The 18946-nt window shown below is 43.0% G+C and overlaps 1 protein-coding gene across 1 annotated transcript in view; it reads left to right on the forward strand.

The window, feature by feature from the left end:
• The window catches only part of bcas3 (BCAS3 microtubule associated cell migration factor), a 640166-nt gene that overhangs the window by 87368 nt on the left and 533852 nt on the right, over positions 1-18946 (forward strand). Inside the window, exons 10-12 of the mRNA XM_037677974.1 lie at positions 9169-9245; positions 9849-9932; positions 16734-16904. Of these exons, the coding sequence (XP_037533902.1) occupies positions 9169-9245; positions 9849-9932; positions 16734-16904 (332 nt within the window). The remainder of the gene's footprint in view (positions 1-9168; positions 9246-9848; positions 9933-16733; positions 16905-18946) is intronic.

Below are 18946 nucleotides of genomic sequence, written 5' to 3' on the forward strand. Positions count from 1 at the left end.
TTACACTGGCAATTACGGTACTACATTTCTAATTTTTAGATTAAAAAATATATATTTTCAGCCTCTGCCTGTTTTAGCTTTTCTATCTACGGTATATTAATGTACATGTATATATCTGTATTATATCTGTATATGTATATTATATGTTATATCTGTAGCTCATGCTAGCTACAGATAAGTGTTTCTGTTGCTTCTTATTCCTAGACAGTGAGACTCTTCTTCACTGTCTTCATTTGCTATTTGCTGTTTTTCATACTGACTTTAGTTAAGAAAAACAATAAGTTGTTTTGTCAAGGTTTTTGCATTTTTCAATTTTAACTTAAAATACAAATTTGTTACAGTAAAATGGTATCGACAGTAAACATTTGGATTTTTATTAATTTATTTTTGTTCACTTTGATCATTTTTGTTTTCACTTAAGAAACTATTTGGTACTTTAAAAAGATGAAGAATTTAACTAAGGAACATTAATAAAAAATAAAAAAACTTTTGCCTAGACATGGCGGTTGTTGAAAATCTAGTCTGTTTTCTTTTGATCCCGCACATAGTGCGTCTCTGTGCATTCAACCGACCGGTCTCTACTCAGAATGTCAAACACATGTTCTCTCCCTGCCTGGCCGCCACCTCAGCCTTGGACAGACACAAAAGGCTTTCTTGGCGTTACCAGCAGCACTTGTGGTTAACCTCAACAAGCCCCTCCCTTCCTTCGGCCCCTTCTTCGGCAGAAAACACCAGATAAGTGTATGCCCCAACCTCATCTGCTCCCTAAGCACTAAATTATTGTCAGGGAGCCATTTCTCTTACACCTCTGTTCACTTACATTAGCTAAGTGTGTTTGTATATTGACACTGTATCCCTTAACCTAGTGGGTATGGTCTTTATTGGATTTGCATTAAGCTGTTTTCTTTTAGGCCTACAGGAACAAAAGTGTCAAAAATATTTTTGTTTTGTTTTGTTTTTTCCTGCACAAGTGAAAAAGATCCCCCATTCAGATTTCCTTTTAATAATAAATAAAGTGCTATGTGTTGTCATCAATGTATGTTCCCAAATAAAGACGAAATTGGCTCTCTGCATTTAACCCATCTCAGAGACACCACGAGATGTGCAGTGACCGGGGATCTAACCCAGGACCTTTGAGTCCCGAGTCGGCTGCCCTGCCCCTACACCATTGGCCCCACCTAAATATGCAGCCATGATGCCTACATGTTAAATATGGAGGTGTATGAGGACATGATCAACAGAAAAACAAGTGTTTTTAATATATCCTCTGGGATCTGTCCCACTTTGACTGGCATCGTATTCTATTAACTGATGACGTGAACTCCGCTTGGAACTATTTTCATAATAGTTTCATTTATTTCCTGAACTTACATGCTCCTTTTCGTCAGTTCAGAATAAAGGGATGAGACAGTCCCTGGTTTACTCCAGAGCTAGCTGACCTCCTGCACAGGAGAGATCATCTTTGGGCTGCAGCGAGAAAATCTGACTCAGACACTGATTGGTTGAGTTTTCATCAGATGAGGAATAAATGCACAACTGCTGTCAAAGCTGCAAAACGCAACTATTTCTTATCTCAGACCTCCAAAAATCTAAATGACCCTAACAGATTCTGGAAAACCATCAAATCTCTCTCAGGCACCCCCCAATCATCTGACCTCCCATCACAACTTCTCATTAACTCTGTTCCTGTGTCAAATAAGCACGAGATCCTGAACTGTTTCAACAAACATTTTGTTGCTTCTGGTTCTTTATTTGACACAGTTACTAATGGAAGATCAGCCACTCCACTTAATAACCAAACTTCTACAAATCAAATCCCTCCTACAAGTCAATCCTCAGTTAATCACAGCTTCTCTTTTTCTCCGTTCTCAGTCAGTGAGGTCAATAAACTGTTAAAAGATCTTGACCCTAAAAAATCTGCAGGTCCAGATGAACTTCCACCTTATTTCTTAAGGCTGGCTGCTCATATCATCACAGTCCCTGTGACCCACATCTTCAATCTCTCCATAAGACAAAACTCCATCCAGACACTTGAAAACAGCCTTTGTTCTTCCTTTGCTGAAGGGAGGAGACCCCCCCTCACTGAACAACTATCGACCAATCTCTAAACTCTGCATTTTAGCCAAGGTTCTAGAAAAACTGATAAACTCTCAAATCAAAAATTACCTGGACTCATTTAACATCTTACCTCCACATCAATCTGGTTTCAGGAAACAACACAGCACAACCACTGCTTCACTGAAGGTTCTTAATGATGTTGTTGAAGCACTGGATGCTAAGGATTATTGTGCTGCACTTTTCTTAGACCTGTCTAAAGATTCTGACACTGTGGATCAGAACATCTTGTGTCATAAACTCTCAGAAATTGGTTTCTCAGAACACACCATTGGTTGGTTCTCTAACTATCTTTCAGACCGGAGGCAATGTGTTCAACATAATGGTACTTCCTCCAGTTATTTAACAGTCAACAATGGTGTACCACAAGGCTCAGTCTTAGGACACACCCTCTTTACAATCTACATACATAATGTAGGTAAAAACATCCCTAATGCATCCATACATTTCTATGCTGATGACACAGTTGTTTATTGTCGAGCTAAAACTGTTGCTAAGGATTTCCAGCTTTTGAAATCTGCATTCAACATCATCCAGACTGATTTGTTTCACCTCAAACTTGTCCTAAATGCCGACAAAACCAAAGGGATGCTTTTTTCAAATAGGGAGTTGGTCCCAGCAGTTCTTCCTCCGATTTTATCCTCAAATGGTGTCCCCATTGAGTTTGTTGATTCCTATAAATGTTTGGGTATCTTGGTCGACTCACATCTCTCTTTTAAGCTCCATGTGGAAAACTTGGTAAAGAAACTGAAAGTTAAACTGGGTTTCTTTTTCAGAAACAGATCCTGTCTAACCCTGAATGCTAGGAAACACCTTGTATCTGTGACTTTCCTTCCCTCCATTGATTACAGTGACATTATTTACATGAACGCTCCTACAAGAACCCTGCAGATGTTGGATGCTGCAGATGTTGGATGCTGCAGATGTTGGATGCTGTCTATCATGGTGCACTAAGATTCATAACTGGCTGTGATTATCGTACCCACCACTGCACCCAGTATTCAGTGGTTAACTGGTCACCATTAACTTCACACAGACTCTCCCACTGGTACATCTTCATCTTTAAATCACTTCTTGGTCTGCTGCCTTCATACATCTCCTCCTACATGTCTCTGTGTGAGTGCAGCTACAGCGTGCGCTCTCAGGACATCATTACCTGCAGTGTTCCCTCAGTGAGGACTGAACTAGTCAAAAGGACCTTCTCCTACTCCGCTCCTGTTTCCTGGAATATCTTGTAAAAAGATTTGAAGCTCTCGACCTTTGACCTCTCTAAGTGTCTTTAAGAATCTGTTGGACTCCTGGCAGGGACCAATGCAGACATGTTCCTGTTTTTAGTTTTATACATTTGTCTTGGAATCTAGCTGTTTTTTGTTACTTTTTTTCTTTTTCCTTTTCTTTTTTTTTAGCCTTCCTATTTGTAAAAAAAAACAAAGTATGACTTTTTATAACTGTTTATTGTTGTTGCTGTTGTCCATTGTTGTCATCTTTCTTTCTTTAAATCAGGTCTCTTGTAAATGAGTCCTCGAGGCTCAATGGGATTTACATGTCTAAATTAAGGTTGAATGAATATTATAAATTGAAGTAAATTTAACTGAAGATGAGCATCTGAGCATCCATCCATCCATCCATCTATCCGTCTGTCTGTCCATCCATTCTCTTTACCTGCTTCGTCCTTTTCGGATCGTGGGGGTCACTGGTGCCCATGTCCAGCCATCACTGTGCGAGAGGCGGCAGACCCTGGACAGGTCTCCAGTCCATCACGAACATTTAGAAAAAAAACAAGACAAACAACTATCCACTTTTTCTCTCACCTAGGGACAATTTAGAGTTACCAATCAGCCTAACATGCATGTTTATGGTCTGTGGGAGGAAACTGGAGTACCAAGAGAAAACCCACGCAGCACGGAGAGAACATGCAAACTCCACACAGAAAGAACCCCCCCCCAACGGCCGGGATTTTAACTGGAGCGACCTTCTTGCTGAGAGGCAACAGCTCTACCAACTGCGTCACCGTGCTGCCCCATCTATCCACAAGTGCATTTAATTATGTAACAAAAACACTCCAATACATAAGCAGGAACTAACAAGCCCCCCCCCCCCCCCCCCCCACACACACACACACACACAAGAAAACAAGAACAAATAAAACACAAACAAACAAAAAACAAGAATTTGTTTGTTAAATACATTTCACTCACTATCCAGGGAGCTTTGTCAGTTTAAACCTGGAGAGTGTGGCGCTCCTAACGTACTTTTTTATACCACAAAATTTACAAAGTTAGCAGGAAAATGACCAAGTATCAATCTTATTGCTTTATTTTAAGTTTTAGAAAGCCGAAACCTGAAAGTACTTTTTGTTGTTTAAAGTTGTTTTTCTTCTCGTTCTTATAAATGTCTTTCTTTACCCACTTTCTGCCTGGGTTACAAAATCAATCATTGACCTTTGGCCTGAGGTGGCTTGGCACCAAGGATACTTATGCCTGAACCTGGTGCTCCTTATGGACAGCCCATGCCTTGCACAGAAGTCCAGAAATGGGAATCCATTTGAGTTCTGTTCAGGGAGGTCATTCTTCTCAGTCACCCACCTCCAGATAACTCTGTCATTGCCCACATAAGCATTGAAATCACCACATGGCTCAACATAATCCCCAGATGGGACATCATCCAGAGACTACAAGAAGCCAGGTAATCCAGGCATTCAGCCAGGAGTTTGTGAGCATCCCTACTCCCACTCAACAGTCCAGCCTCTCTACAGGAGTTGGGTTCCAGAGGCTAAGCTGTGTGTAAAGGTTAGCCCAACTATATGGGGACAAATTACGGTCTTTTTGAGTCAACCCAATTCATTATGGCTACCACATCTAACTGTCCTCAGAAAACACAAATATGGCTATAACTCAACCATGTTTGTGGATATTTAGCTACAATTTGCAAAGCGCTCACTAACACAAATTTACATAAATTTGTGAGTAATATTTGAAGGAAAATGCCTACTGTGTTCTTAGAAGAAGTCTTAGATCTTTCAGTTCTGCTCATGAAATATGGGAGCAAAAACAAAAGTGTTGCATTTATATTTTTGTTCTGTGTACGGCTTGTTCCACATCAGGAGCACAGAGCAGTGCAGGGAAGGCTTGCCTTGCAACATTTGCAAAGGCCTTGGTATTTTTTCTTGTATCCACAGTGAATGACATCTTTACAAGCCTTGCAGGCTTCAGGCAGCTCTGACCACAAAGGCCTCCGTCGATCTTCTACTTGTGCCCATCCCTACTTCCCAGTTGAAGGTGTCTCTGGTCTAAGGATCAGTGATCTCAAATAAATGCTAACTGGTGCACTGAGCACTTGATGTGTTTCCCGAATGTGCTTTTTTTTTTTTTTTTTTCGTGGGGGGGGGGGGGGGGGGTGTAATATGGTATGACCAATCTTATTTTTTTCATCTTTTTTACACTGTCATAACAGCAAAGGTTATGATGTTTCGAAGCATACTTTAAAAACAGAATGCTATGCATCCTAGAACAAAACTAATATCTTACTGGATTTCCAAGGCCCATGTATATTTGGACACCAAGTTTGCAACTCTAGCCCAACTCTCTTTTGTTTGGCTAAAGGTATAAAACATATTCAGCTATTTTAAAAATGGCTGCCATCACATGTATGTTTTATGACTAAAATTCACCAGAGTTGCACGTTGTACATTTATTAAGTATGCTCTGAGGTCCAGGCTGGTCCAAAGGTGATCAGAACTTTTCAGTTGTAGCTCCTAAACTGTGGAATTAGCTGCCTCCATTTCAGACAGGTTTCTGCTCACGTCTCTTCTTAAGACACATTTGTACCGCACTTTCTGGTCTATGAGCCGTTAGTTTTTTCACAGGCTTTGAAACCAGCGGCTTATACAGTGCTGCGGCTAATTTATGATTTTTTTTTTTTGGACGTGCTAACGAGCTTTCTGCCGCCAAAAACATTTAGCTTTGTCACACCCGGACACTCACATAGCTGCCCAATACACGTCTCTTATAAGGGGGGTGGGTCCTCATCACTTTATTTTACAGTTTAACACACACAGACAGAGTGGTGGAGGGATATCCCCGCCTCCCCGTTCTCTCCTCCCAATTTCATTGTTTCAACTATGACCTGTTTGGTAATTTCATTGGTCAGATTTTTTTAACCCTTTATTTATACAGGTAGTCTCATCAATACACGTCTCTGATGGGAGGTGGGTCCTTGTGACTCAGTGAGACGACCTCATTGGTTCATTGTGGTTGACTGCTGGTCACATGGCCTCAGGGAGGGATTTTGGGTAAAATTTATGTTCATTGTTCATCATTTCAGTTTGCTGTTTAGCATTGTTCTTTTAGTGATTAGTCTGTTCTTGTTATGTGTTCATCATGTGTTAGTTTGCGTTAGTCCATTCAGTAGAGTAACCATTAGTGAGGGGGTAGTTTCATGAAGACCTGTAAGGTTCACTCTGTCTGTGTTGAACAGGAAAATAAAGTCTATAAAGCACCATCTGGTGGTTGATTCTTGATCTACAACAACAACAACAATAATAATAATAATAATACATTTTATTTGCAGGCACTTTTCTTGGCACTCAAGGTCACCTTACATAGTCGAGCATTAAAACAGACACACTATTATATACACAGTAAAAATAAGTACAAAATAGAATTCAAATAAGACAGTGCAGTTGCAATCACAGTGCTTAAGCTATTTTCAACAGATAAGTTTTGAGTCTGGATTTGAAATGTGGCCATGAGTCTGTTGTGAATATCAAGTGGAAGTGAGTTCCAGAGCAGCTGAATGCTCTGCTCCCCATCGTAACAAGACGGGCAAGGGGAACCATGAACTGAATAGAAGAAGAGGATCTGAGGGTACGAGCAGATGTAGCAATGTGAACAAGGTCCGAAAGGTATGGAGGAGCGAGGTGGTGGACAGCTTTGAAGGTAAGGAGGAGTATTTTGTAGTTGACGCGATATGGGATGGGAAGCCAATGAAGTTTTCTAAAACAGGTGTGATATGGTGGATTGAGGGGGTCCGTGTAATGATACGGGCAGCTGAATTTTGGACCAGTTGTAATTTATGGAGGGTTTTCTGAGGTAGGCCAAAAAGAAGAGAATTACAATAATCTAAACGAGAGGTGACCAGACTGTGGACCAGAACAGCAGTGGAGTGAGGAGTAAGGGAAGGACGGAGACGATGAATAATTTGTAGATGAAAGTAGGATGACCGAGTGATATTATTGACATGAGAGGAAAAGGAGAAGGTGCTATCAAGGATTACACCCAGACTCTTAACCTGACGGGAGGGAAAGATGGAGGAGTTATCAACCGGAATGGAGAAGCTATGAAGTTTATTTAGTATTGATTTAGTGCCCATTAAAATAAGTTCTGTTTTATTGCAATTTAGTTTAAGAAAGGTTGAAGTGAACCAGTGTTTTATTTCAAGGAGACAATCAGTGATGGACGAGGGTGGAAGCATAGAGTTAGGTTTGGTTGAGAGATAGAGCTGGGTGTCGTCCGCGTAGCAGTGAAACTGAATATGATGTTTGTGAAAAATGTAACCAACAAAGAAAGAAGGTAAATGATAAATGGAAAGGCTCCGAGGACAGAGCCCTGGAGAACACCTGAGGTAACGGGAACAGGATGAGACATGGATGATTTTAACTGAACAAACTGAGTGCGTCCTGAAAGGTATGAATGGAACCAATTGAGAGGTTAAGAGAGGAAAGTCTGTCCAGAAGAATGTTGTACAAGAACTGTACATCTCTGTAGCTGTGTGCTGCCACTAATGTTACAACCTGAACACCCGCAGTTTATATATGTACAAATCTATTTTTTTAATTAAATTTAGTGTGTGTGGCTCATATTCAAGTACACTCTATAAACTGTCAATTACGGTACTTATCGGCTGTTAATGCAGCATAAGAGTTGACCTTTTTCAGTTCATTTGAATGTTTTTTTGTCTTTGTAGGGGTTCTGGGTTTTGTCCTGTCTTTGTGTTTCCTCCTGTTGTCAGTCACCTCTCGGTGTTTTCCCTCCTCCTGGTGTTCAGCCCTTGTCTCACCTGTGTTCAGTGTTAATCACTGCAGGTGTCTGTTAGCTTGTGTATGTATTCAGCTCCTTTGTGTCTTGTCATTTGTCTGTGGATTGTCCTTCCATGGTGTTCCGTCCTGAGCAGCTGCCCTGTCAGCGTTTTCTTTGGTTATTAGAAAATAAATATATTTAACTCTTTACGTGGAGTCTGCCTTCCTGCACGTGGGTTCAACACACTTCATGACAGATCTTGAGTCTTGTCATGTTTTTTAGGGCGGCTGTGGCTGAGTGGTTAGAGCAGTCGTCCTCCAATGCAAGAGTTGGGGGTTCGACTCCACCAGCAGTCACATGCTGAAGTGTCCCTGGGCAAGACACTGAACCCCTCACTGCCTCTGATGTGTGTCCCATCAGTGTCTGACTGTGATGAAGCTCTGATTAGTCTCTTTAGGCTGTATAAATACTGACCTTTTACCATTTTTAATAGTTTTTGTCTTCTAAAGTATTGTTGTAATTTGTTGTTTTGTGGGCAGCACTTGGGCCAATGACAGTTGTTTTTACATTTGCTATCTAAGTAAATATGATTTATAAAGGTTTATGAAGTCTGTAAACAAAGCTTTCACCCACCTTTGTAGTCATGATTGTATCGGTACAATGTTTGCTATAAATGGATGTGAGCTCATAAATACAGGTTGTATTTGCATGATTTATGTTGTGCGTGTGTTTGTGTGGATCCCCAAAGAAATTATTACTAGGACGGTCAATTAGCAGAAGAGTCATCCTCAGTTTATTGGATAGCACTGGTCTCCATTAGGTCATACTGTGTGCACAGATGTCACCCTCATTAAACTCCCATTTATCTTCCATAACAGGGGGTTCCTGACCAACACATAAATGGTTTAAGCTAGTTCGACACTGTGCAGCAGACGACTGTGTGTGCATTGGTCATGGCACTTTTGATCATGAAGTTGTTGAATAAAACGTGTTTTAACGTGTCCACGATGAGTAAAACCGTCATGTGTTCCTTCAGGCTGCTACCCCTGCCCTGGCCCCTGCCTCAATCCTATAGCTCTGGGAAGCCGCTGGCTCGCCTACGCTGAGAACAAGGTAGTGTACATACACACACATTCATCTGGTAACACAAGTGTCTTATCTGAGAGACGCAACATATTTACCCTGGGGAGAAAAAGAAAAAGCTTTTTATCTATTTTCTGCTACTTTAATCTGTGTGGATAAACAACTCATTCCAAGAAGAGTCCACTACAGATGATAACGTTTTTGAAAATCAACAGATGCTCAGGCATTTTCTGTTTAATGGGATTGTTAAGTATTTACAAAACCCAGTGTGTACTGCTGTGCACTCTGCAATACGTTTAATGCATAACTGTGCGTTTGTGCGGGGCCACTCAACTAATTGACAGATGGGCCTGCTGTTTGTGTGACTGACGAAAGATTTCCTGAAATGACAAACCCTTGCTTTATAAACAGAGCGATGTTGGGCCAGCGTGTTTCAAGTGATGTATTGGAAATTAAATGGGAGCAGATTGGCTGTTTGGCTTTGAAGACATACTTGTTTTAAGTAAAACCAATTTCCTTGAAAAGCAGCTGAATCTGGAACTTAAAGATATGAATCAGAATAATTTTCTCCAAATGTTTGTGTTTGTCTGCAGCCAGCCGCTGTGTCCTTTATTTGTACTGGTCTTTTTGCAGCTCATAAGATGCCACCAGTCTCGGGGAGGAGCTTGTGGAGACAATGCTCAGTCTTATGCAGCTACAGTCATCAGTGCTGCCAAAGTAAGTGACGGTAACTTCAAACGGCTGCTTGTCTTTCACATTTACACCTAAAATTTTATGTTTTAAACATAAATCATATGATACAATATTTTCTACAAAAATCTTTTTTAATTTTATTAATTCAGGCTTGTTCTTCCATTTCATCTACATTTCAGCAACTTCTTCTGCAGTAAGCAGCAAATGCAATTTGGAATGGAATAGAATGCCTTTATTGTCATTATACACGAGTACAATGAGATTGAAAGCCACTCCTTTTTCAGTGCAAACATGCTTAAAAACATACCTAATATATATATATATATATATAAAACATTCTATATATATATATATATATATATATATAAAAATATATATGCGTGTGCGTATATAGTAATAGGCATATATGTTGTTCTTGTTCATCCCTATAATAGGTTTGTGCCAGGGTGAGATCTACTGCCCTGTGTACTGTGTAAAGGGTTCCTAATTTTCACGGTAGTATTGTAATAAATCTGTGGGTCACACAGGCAGAAGATCTTGTCTACACTGTTAACACCGTCAGTATCAGGAGGTTAACCCAGCAATGTTCAGTCAGGTCATCTGAACAGTTGCTTCTTCTTTTTTTTTTGTTCTGAGACGTTTCTTCTTCCTTCCAGAAGTCTTCATCAGTCTGAGGAAAGACCAAACAAAACTGCTTCTCCCCCAGCAGCTTACTCCATACTGGAAACAAACAGTTATGTTGGTGCTAAGATGGTCTCGGGGGCACACCCTCTCCTGCGATGCCCACCCTCTTCCATATTATGAGTCCTCTTATGAGTCTACCAGCCTCAGGGTAGAAGCTGTTCCTCAGTCTAGTGGTTCTACACTTAATGCTCCTCAACCTCCTTCCTGAGGGGAGTGGGGCAAAAAGTGTGTGTGCTGGGTGAGTGCGGTCCTTCATGATGCAGGTGGCCCTCTTCCTGCATCTGGAGGTGTAGATGTCTGTGATGGTGGGGAGACTGACTCCAACATCTTCTGTGCAGCCTTCACCACTCTCTGCAAAGCTTTTCTTTCTGCAGCTGTGCAGCCTCCATGCCACACGTTGATGCTGGAGCACAGGATGCTCTCCACTGCACACCTGTAGAAGGAGGTGAGGACTGAGCTTCCAGACCAGCTCGTCTCAGCCGCCTGAGGAAGTAGAGTCTCTGATGAGCTTTCTTGATCAGGCTGGTGGTGTTGTTGCTCCAGCTGAGGTTGTGGTTCATGTGTACACCCAAGTACTTGTAGCTGGAGACCACTTCCACCGCAGATCGTCTTATGTTCGGGGTGGGTGGGTGGGGGGGTTAGTGTGTTTGTTCCCTCTGAAGTCCACGATGTAATCAGTCTAACATGCATGTTTTTGGTCTGTGGGAGGAAACCAGAGTACCTGGAGAAAATCCACGCAGCACTGAGACAACGTACAAAGGCCCCAAGCTGGGATTTGAACAGGCGACCTTCTCACTGAGAGGCAACAGCTCTACCAACTGAGCCACCGTGCCACCCTGATAAATCTATTGTTAGGGATTTTTCCACAATTACCCTTTGCTGTTGAAACTGTTGAAACTGTTGATTCAAGTTCACGACCAAATAATTTCTTCTGATTTTTCTAATGATTTTTTTTTTTTATGTCAGCAAAAAATTGTACAGTTTGAACCCAGATTAAGACAGCTCAACGTTTGTAGAACTTAGCAGACCTAATTACATCACCAAGGGCATCAACTTGCTCAGGGTACTATTGTGCCATCACTTTCATGTGGAAACATGTTTTTCCACAGGCTCACACGTTGCTGCTTTATGCTTATGACACATGATCTCATGCTGTTGTTAGCGTTGGGTTTAACTGTGCTATTCAAGCATCATTTCAGACTGGATTTCCAGCTGTTCTGACTCCATCTGGCACCTTATGAGACACTTAATCAACTATTTTTCTATTCTTCTTTTCTGGTCATTAAATTTTGATCAACTTGGTCCTCTCTGCAAATCTCCTCAAAGCTCCACGTTTGATATCACATGAACTTCACAGCTACATAAGTTGTTTGTCAATGTGGATTAACTAATTTTCTTCTCATAGTTTTAGATTGTGTAGTCCCCATTTAGTGCTACCTGAGGGACTAATTTATTTAAAGAGCATGTGTATCCAACAGCTAGTGTGTAGGTAATGTTATTAGGAAATGTATGACAGTGTACATCAAAAATAAGCTTTGTCCTCAGGAGGTTAAGAGCATCATCCTGAGTGGACGATGGCTGGAGTATTGATATGAAGACAGGCAGTCTGCACATGCACCATCTCCTCATTTAGGACCATATATCTCAATATAGATGACAAGGTATCTCGTTCTGGCTTGTGGCGCGACACGCTGGCTCTTAGTGCTGATGTCCAGAGACACGGAAGGGGGGGTGGGGGGTAGCATTCAAGTATAATGGCTTTTGTTTATAAGAAAGATTAAAGAGAGAGCACAAGAACCCGGAGCGGTAGAGCTTTTTTTTTCTTCTTACAGGAAGTCTGTGTCACACCAGGTCTGCTGCCAATGACTTCTGTGCAATTGATTGAGACAGATCTTTCACATAAATTAAACTGTAATTTGTTTAGATGGCGACATCAGGCTGTGTGTGTGTGTGTGTGTGTGTGTGTGTTTGTCAATCCTCAGACATAATCTGTCCCCCAATCCCAGCAGTAAATCAATAGTCCCTGTTTGGACTACCACGAAGAACTCCACAACTGCAGTGATTAGAAAACACATTAGTGTTGATCAATTAAGGGCCAAACGCCTCTCTTAATAATTGATGGCGTGCCTTGCATTTTACATACACTCAAATGTACACAGGCAGCAGACACTGTTAGTGTGCCTAGCCAAGTGGCAGAGAGAGACAGTAGGTGATCCTCAGACCCAACAAACGCGAGGCGCCACGCTGTATTGACAGGGCCGCCTAGTCTGAATGCTTGATTAGGCTCTCCAGGGCCTCTTTGGCGCTTACACACACACACAGACACTCAGTCACACGCATTGAACTCCATTAGACGAAGACAGTGTAGTAGGTGAGATAGACTCCACTTAAGCAGCACTATCCATTTCCCTCCACCAAGCCACAGAGGTGTGTTTGAGCCAGACACCCTGACTGGGCTTTAAGCTGACACAGAAGAGCTTCTCACATGCTCTGGTGTTTTCTGTGGCACAGGGCTGCACATAATCAGCACTCCAGGTCATCAGCAGACATTACGAAGACACACACACACACAGACTCACATCCTGCTGTGCACTTCCTCTTCTACTAGCCAGCTTTGAGGTTCATGTCCTGAGGAGCATTCAGACCTTGGGACATGGTCTTCAAAATATGTAATACTGTGAAATTAGTTTTTAGTGTGTTCCAGGTCCAAAAGCATTTGATATTTTAAAAATGGTTTAAAATAATGTTAATTAAAAAATAAAGCATTTCAATTTCTGCTCCTTATTCCTTTATTCTTGTTTGTTCTTTGTTCTTTATTCTAAGAACTGAGAAGGTATTCTGGCATGCTGACAATAAATGGATTAGATTTACAAAGTGCTTTTTAGAGCAGCACGGTGGCGCAACTGGTAGAGCTGCTGCCTCTCAGCGAGCAGGTCCCTGGTTCAAACCCCGGTCCAGGGGCCTTTCTGGGTGGAGTTTGCATGTTCTGTCCGTGCATGCGTGGGTTTTCTCCGGGTACTCCGGTTTCCTCCCACAGTCCAAAAACATGCATGTTAGGCTGATTGGTAACTCTAAATTGTCCCTAGGTGTGAATGAGAGAGTGAATGGTTGTTTGTCTCGTTTGTCTCTATGTGGCCCTGTGATGGACTGGAGACCTGTCCAGGGTGTACCTCGCCCCTCGCACAGTGATTGCTGGACATGGGCACCAGCGACCCCCGTGACCCAAAATGGAATAAGCGGGTAAAGAAAATGGATGGATGGATGGAAGTGCTTTTTAGATTGGTTATCCATAATAAACATGACAGCCAGTTTCAGCACCTTATGTTAACTTTAAAGTTCTTTATGAAATTAACCAGGTTTCAAAATGTCCTATAAAAGTTCAAACCAACACAACCAAAAAATGAATGTACTTGAATGTGTTGAAACATTAAAAATAATTGCCAGTTGAAACATGAAATTTATAAACGGAAAACCTGCAGGAACTGTGACACAACTGCACATCATCGGCCTGCTAGTAATTCAAAACTACTTCTCAATTCAGCTAGCTGGTAAAATCAATGATTCTCTTCTTCCTCCTCTTCTTGTTGTTGTTATTGTTATTATTAATATATGATACACACATTAAAAACATCAGTTTCACATGACTGTTTTGTTGTTGTTGTTGTTGTCCATCCATCCATCCATTTGCTTCTGCTTATCTGGAGTCAGGTCGCTCAGGTAGCAGCCTAAGTAGGGAGGTCCACACTTCCCTCTCCCCAGCCACTTGGACCAGCTTCTCTGGGGGAATCCCAAGGTGTTCACAGGCCAGCCAAGAAACATTGTCCCTCCAGCGTGTCCTGGGTCTTCCTCTGGGTCTCTTCCCAGTGGGACATGTCCGGAACACCTCACCAGGGAGGCGTCCAGGAGGCATCCTAACCAGATGCCCGAGCCACCTCAACTGGCTCCTCTATGTGGAAAAGCAGTGGCTCTACTCTGAGTCCCTCTCGGATGACCAAGCTTCTCACCCTATCTAAAAGGGAGAGCCCAGACGCCCTGCGGAGAAAACTCATTTCAGCCGCTTGTATCTGAGATCTCGTTCTTTCGGTCACAACCAAAGCCCATGACCATAGATGAGGGTAGGAACGTAGATCGACCGGTAAATCAAGAGCTTCGCTTTCTGACTCAGCTCTTTCTTCACCACCACAGCTCTCGCTTCACTGTAGACACCGCACCTATCCACCTATCGATCTCTCGCTCCATTTTTACCTCATTCGTGAACAAGACCCCAAGATACCAAGATACTTGAACTCCTCAACTTGGGGCAGGACCTCCTCCCGACCGAAAGAGGGCACTCTACCCTTTTCTGGCTCAAGACCATGGCCTTGGATTTGGAGGAACTGATCCTCATCCTGGCCATGTCACACTCCGGCAAAAGCTGTAGATCACGACCTGATGTAGCCAATAGGACCACATTATCTGCAAAAAGCAGAGACGTGATACTAAGGCTACAAAAATGGATCCCCTCAACACCTTGGCTGCGCCTAGAAATTCTGTCCATAAAAGTTATGAACAGAATTGGTGACAAAGGGCAACCTTGGCAGAGCCCAATTCTCACCGGGAACGAGCTCGATTTACTACCAGCAATGCGGACCAAGCTCTAACACCAGTCATACAGGGACCTAACAGCCTGTATCAAAGGGCCTGGTACCCCATACTCCTGGAGTTCTCCCCACAGGGTTCCCCACAGGGTTCCCCAAAGGACGCGGCCAAATGCCTTCTCCACGTCCACAAAGCACATGTAGACTGGTTAGTCAAATTCCCACGCACCCTCCAGGACCCTGCTGAGGGTGTAGAGCTGGTCCAGTGTTCCACGACCAGGACGAAAACCGCATTGCTCCTCCAGAATCTGAGGTTCGACTATCCACCGGACCCTCCTCTCCAGAACCTCTGAATGGACCTTACCAGGAGTGTGATCCCCCTGTAGTTGGAATACACTCTACGGTCCCCCTTTATGAATAGGGGGACCACCACCCCAGTCTGACAATCCAGGGGAACTTCCCCCAATGTTCACGCAATATTGCAGAGTCGTGTAAACCAACACAAACTCTCAACATCCAGAGTCTTAAGGAACTCCAGGTGAATCTCATCCACCCCTGGGGCCCTGCCACCGAGGAGTTTTTTAACCACCTTGGTGACCTCAGCACCAGAGATTGGAGAGCCCGACCCAAAGTCCCCAGGCTCTGCTTCCTCAGTGGAAGACGTGCTGGTGGGATAGAGGAGGTCTTCGAAGTACTCTGCCCACCGACCCACGACGTCCCAAGTTGAGGTTCTCAGCATGCCACCCCCACTATAAACAGTGTTTAGTGGCGTACCGCTTCCCCACCGAGACGCTGGATGGTGGACCAGAATTGCCTCTAAGCTGTATGGAAGTCATTCTCCATGGCCTCTTCGAACTCCTCCCACGCCCGAGTTTTTGCCTCAGTGACTATCTGAGATGCATGCCGCGTGGACTCCCAGTACCTATCAGCTGCTTCCAGTGTCCCACAGGCCAAAAAGGCCTGATAGGGCTCCTTCTTGAGTCTGACAATATCCCTTACCACCAGTGTCCACCACTGGGTTCAAGGGTTGCCGCTGCAACAGGCACCGACAACCTTGCTGCCACAGCTCCGATAAGCTGCCTTGACAATGGAGGCGTGGAACATGGCCCACTCTGACTCAATGTCCCCCACCTCCCCCAGAACGTGTTTTGAAGTTCTTCCAGAGGTGGGAGTTAAAGCTCCATCTAACGGGAGACTCTGTCAGATATTCCCAGCAGACCCTCACAATAAGTTTGGGCCTGCCAGGTCTGAGTGGCATCCTCTCCTTCCATCGGAGCAAACTCACCACCAGGTAGTGATCAGTGGATAGCTCCACCCCTCTCTTCACCCGAGTGTCCAAGACATGCAGCCGCAGATAAGTTGAGATGACAACAAAGTTGATCATCGAACTGTGGCCTAGGGTGTCCTGGTGCCCAAAGCACATATGGACACCCTTATGCTTGAACATTGTTGTTGTTGTTGTTGTTGTTGTTGTTGTTGTTGTTGTTGTTGTTGTTGGTATATGATGCACACATTTAAAACACTAGTTTCACATGACTGTTTTGTTGTTGTGTGTTTCTTTCAGACCTTGAAAACAGGCCTAACAATGGTGGGGAAAGTTGTTACTCAGCTGGCGGGCACTGTCCCAGCCGGAACCCCGGATGAGGAGGGGTCCCCTCACAGTGTGAGTCGCCGCAGCCCCCACAGCCCTGGCGTGGTCACCATCATCGACACAAACAGTGTTGGTGAAGGACAAGTGAGTTTGATGCTCATATACTTCAGTTGTTAGGGGGGGTCTGAGACATTTTAATGTGTTTTTATGGTTTCTCTGTCTATAGAGAGGTTTTAGTCCCCTTCTTTTGTCATTTGACAACATTTCTGAGATTTTTCTAATAATTATTCCCTGCCCTATCTTTTTTATTTACAGTTGCCCTAATATGCCATTGTATTTATCAGAGGCAAGCAAACCACAATTTTAAATATTTTTAAAAATCTAAATAGCTTCTTTAAGTTATAAGATACAGTATGAACAGTGACGACTGGTATCAGTGGGCTAGGAGGGCTAAGCCCTCCCTGTCTGGCATTTACAATAAATATTTTAAAGAACACAACTTAAAAATAACAACTTAAAAATGAATAAATATAATAATGAATAAATATTAGAAATAATGTCACATTTTGAGGGCAGCACGGTGGTGCAACTGGTAGAGCTGCTGCCTCTCAGCGAGCAGGTCCCTGGTTCAAATCCCGGTCCAGGGGCCTTTCTGGGTGGAGTTTGCATGTTCTCTCCGTGCATGCGTGGGTTTTCTCCGGGTGCTCCGGTTTCCTCCCACAGACCAAAAACATGCATGTTAGACTGATTGGTAACTCTAAATTGTCCCTAGGTGAGAGAGAGAGAGTGAATGGTTGTTTGTCTCGTTTGTCTCTATGTGTCCCTGTGATGGACTGGAGACCCGTCCAGGGTGTCCCCCTCCCCTCACAGAGTGATCGCTGGACATGGGCACCGTTGACCCCCGTGACCCAAAATGGAAGAAGCGGGTAAAGAAAATTGATGGATGTCACATTTTGTTAAATTTACAACGAAACTGGTGTCAAATCGCCTGGAAAAAATCCCAGGGTCGTTCCAAAGGGCTAAACTGTGACAGCCCCGTTCTGTTTCGTTCCTTCATGGTTCAGAATTATTGACAGACGAGGATATTCAAATCGAGCAAAGAGAAAACCGTGCTGAACTTGGACGGATATGAATTCAGCTCAGTCCAAATAATATCAACCTGCCTTTATTTCTCTTATAGTTCCCTCTGCGTTGTGTTTAATGACCAGAAGACGAGTGTTGAACTGAATGATGTTTAATCTGCTCAGAATCATCACAGCAGCACCTCCCGTCCTCTCATTGAATGGAGCTGCTGCTGAACATTACACCTGGAACAAACACCTGTCTAAACAGAGCTCATACATGCACAAGAGAGTTCTTTAAATGATTTATCAAAGGTTAGAAATATGATCAATTTGTAAACAACAGTCAAATAAAACTTGCTCAGACACGTCCAATCAGAAGTGCAGGAGGGTGGAGCACGTTGTATTTAAACAGACAAAAATCAGCTGTTCCGACCGAAACTTTTAAACAATCTGCTTCTCACTCACTCCTTCCTGAAAATTAACACCAAACAAAAGTGAATCTCTCACTGGTTTGACTTTACGTGGGAAAAGAACGAGTCTGAAATAAATCAATTTCACCTATTTCATACGAGGAAGAGAGATCTGTCAATAATAAAAATTAAAAATGTCCAATGAAAAGTCCATAGTTATGCGCTCAAATATATCAAGGTACAAAAAATAAATTTGTTGGGCTCCATTCACCAGTGTTGTTCTTTTAAAACAAAAAGAAACAGATAAGGCAACGTGTCACCGGGTCAGCGTTTCTATTCCTTCTCCAGGCCTGGTGGAGCGCACTCCGCCAGAGACCGCAGGAACCAGACCGAGCCGTGCCCCGTGTGGCGGTTAGATGAGTTGAATATGAAGTCCTCCTGAACCCTCCAGTTGGTCAAACTTCACCATGAAGCCCCAAACATCAGCTCTGCTGGGCAAACTCTGGAGCTCCACCTGCTTCACCTGCCACACCACCCTGCTGTCAAACTCGTGTCTCTTTTATAAGTTCGGGAAAACTGTGACTCACTTTTCTCCCTGGACTTTGAGGATAAAATACATCTACAAGACATTCTTGCATCTATAATAATACAAACGTTTTATTTGTATTTCATTTATTTAGGTTTTATTCTTTGTGGTAAACTCTTTTTAAAT

The sequence above is a fragment of the Nematolebias whitei genome, chromosome 6 (genome assembly GCF_014905685.2).
Source record: "Nematolebias whitei isolate Nwh7 chromosome 6, NemWhi1, whole genome shotgun sequence".
In the NCBI taxonomy this organism is placed as follows: Eukaryota; Metazoa; Chordata; class Actinopteri; order Cyprinodontiformes; family Rivulidae; genus Nematolebias; species Nematolebias whitei.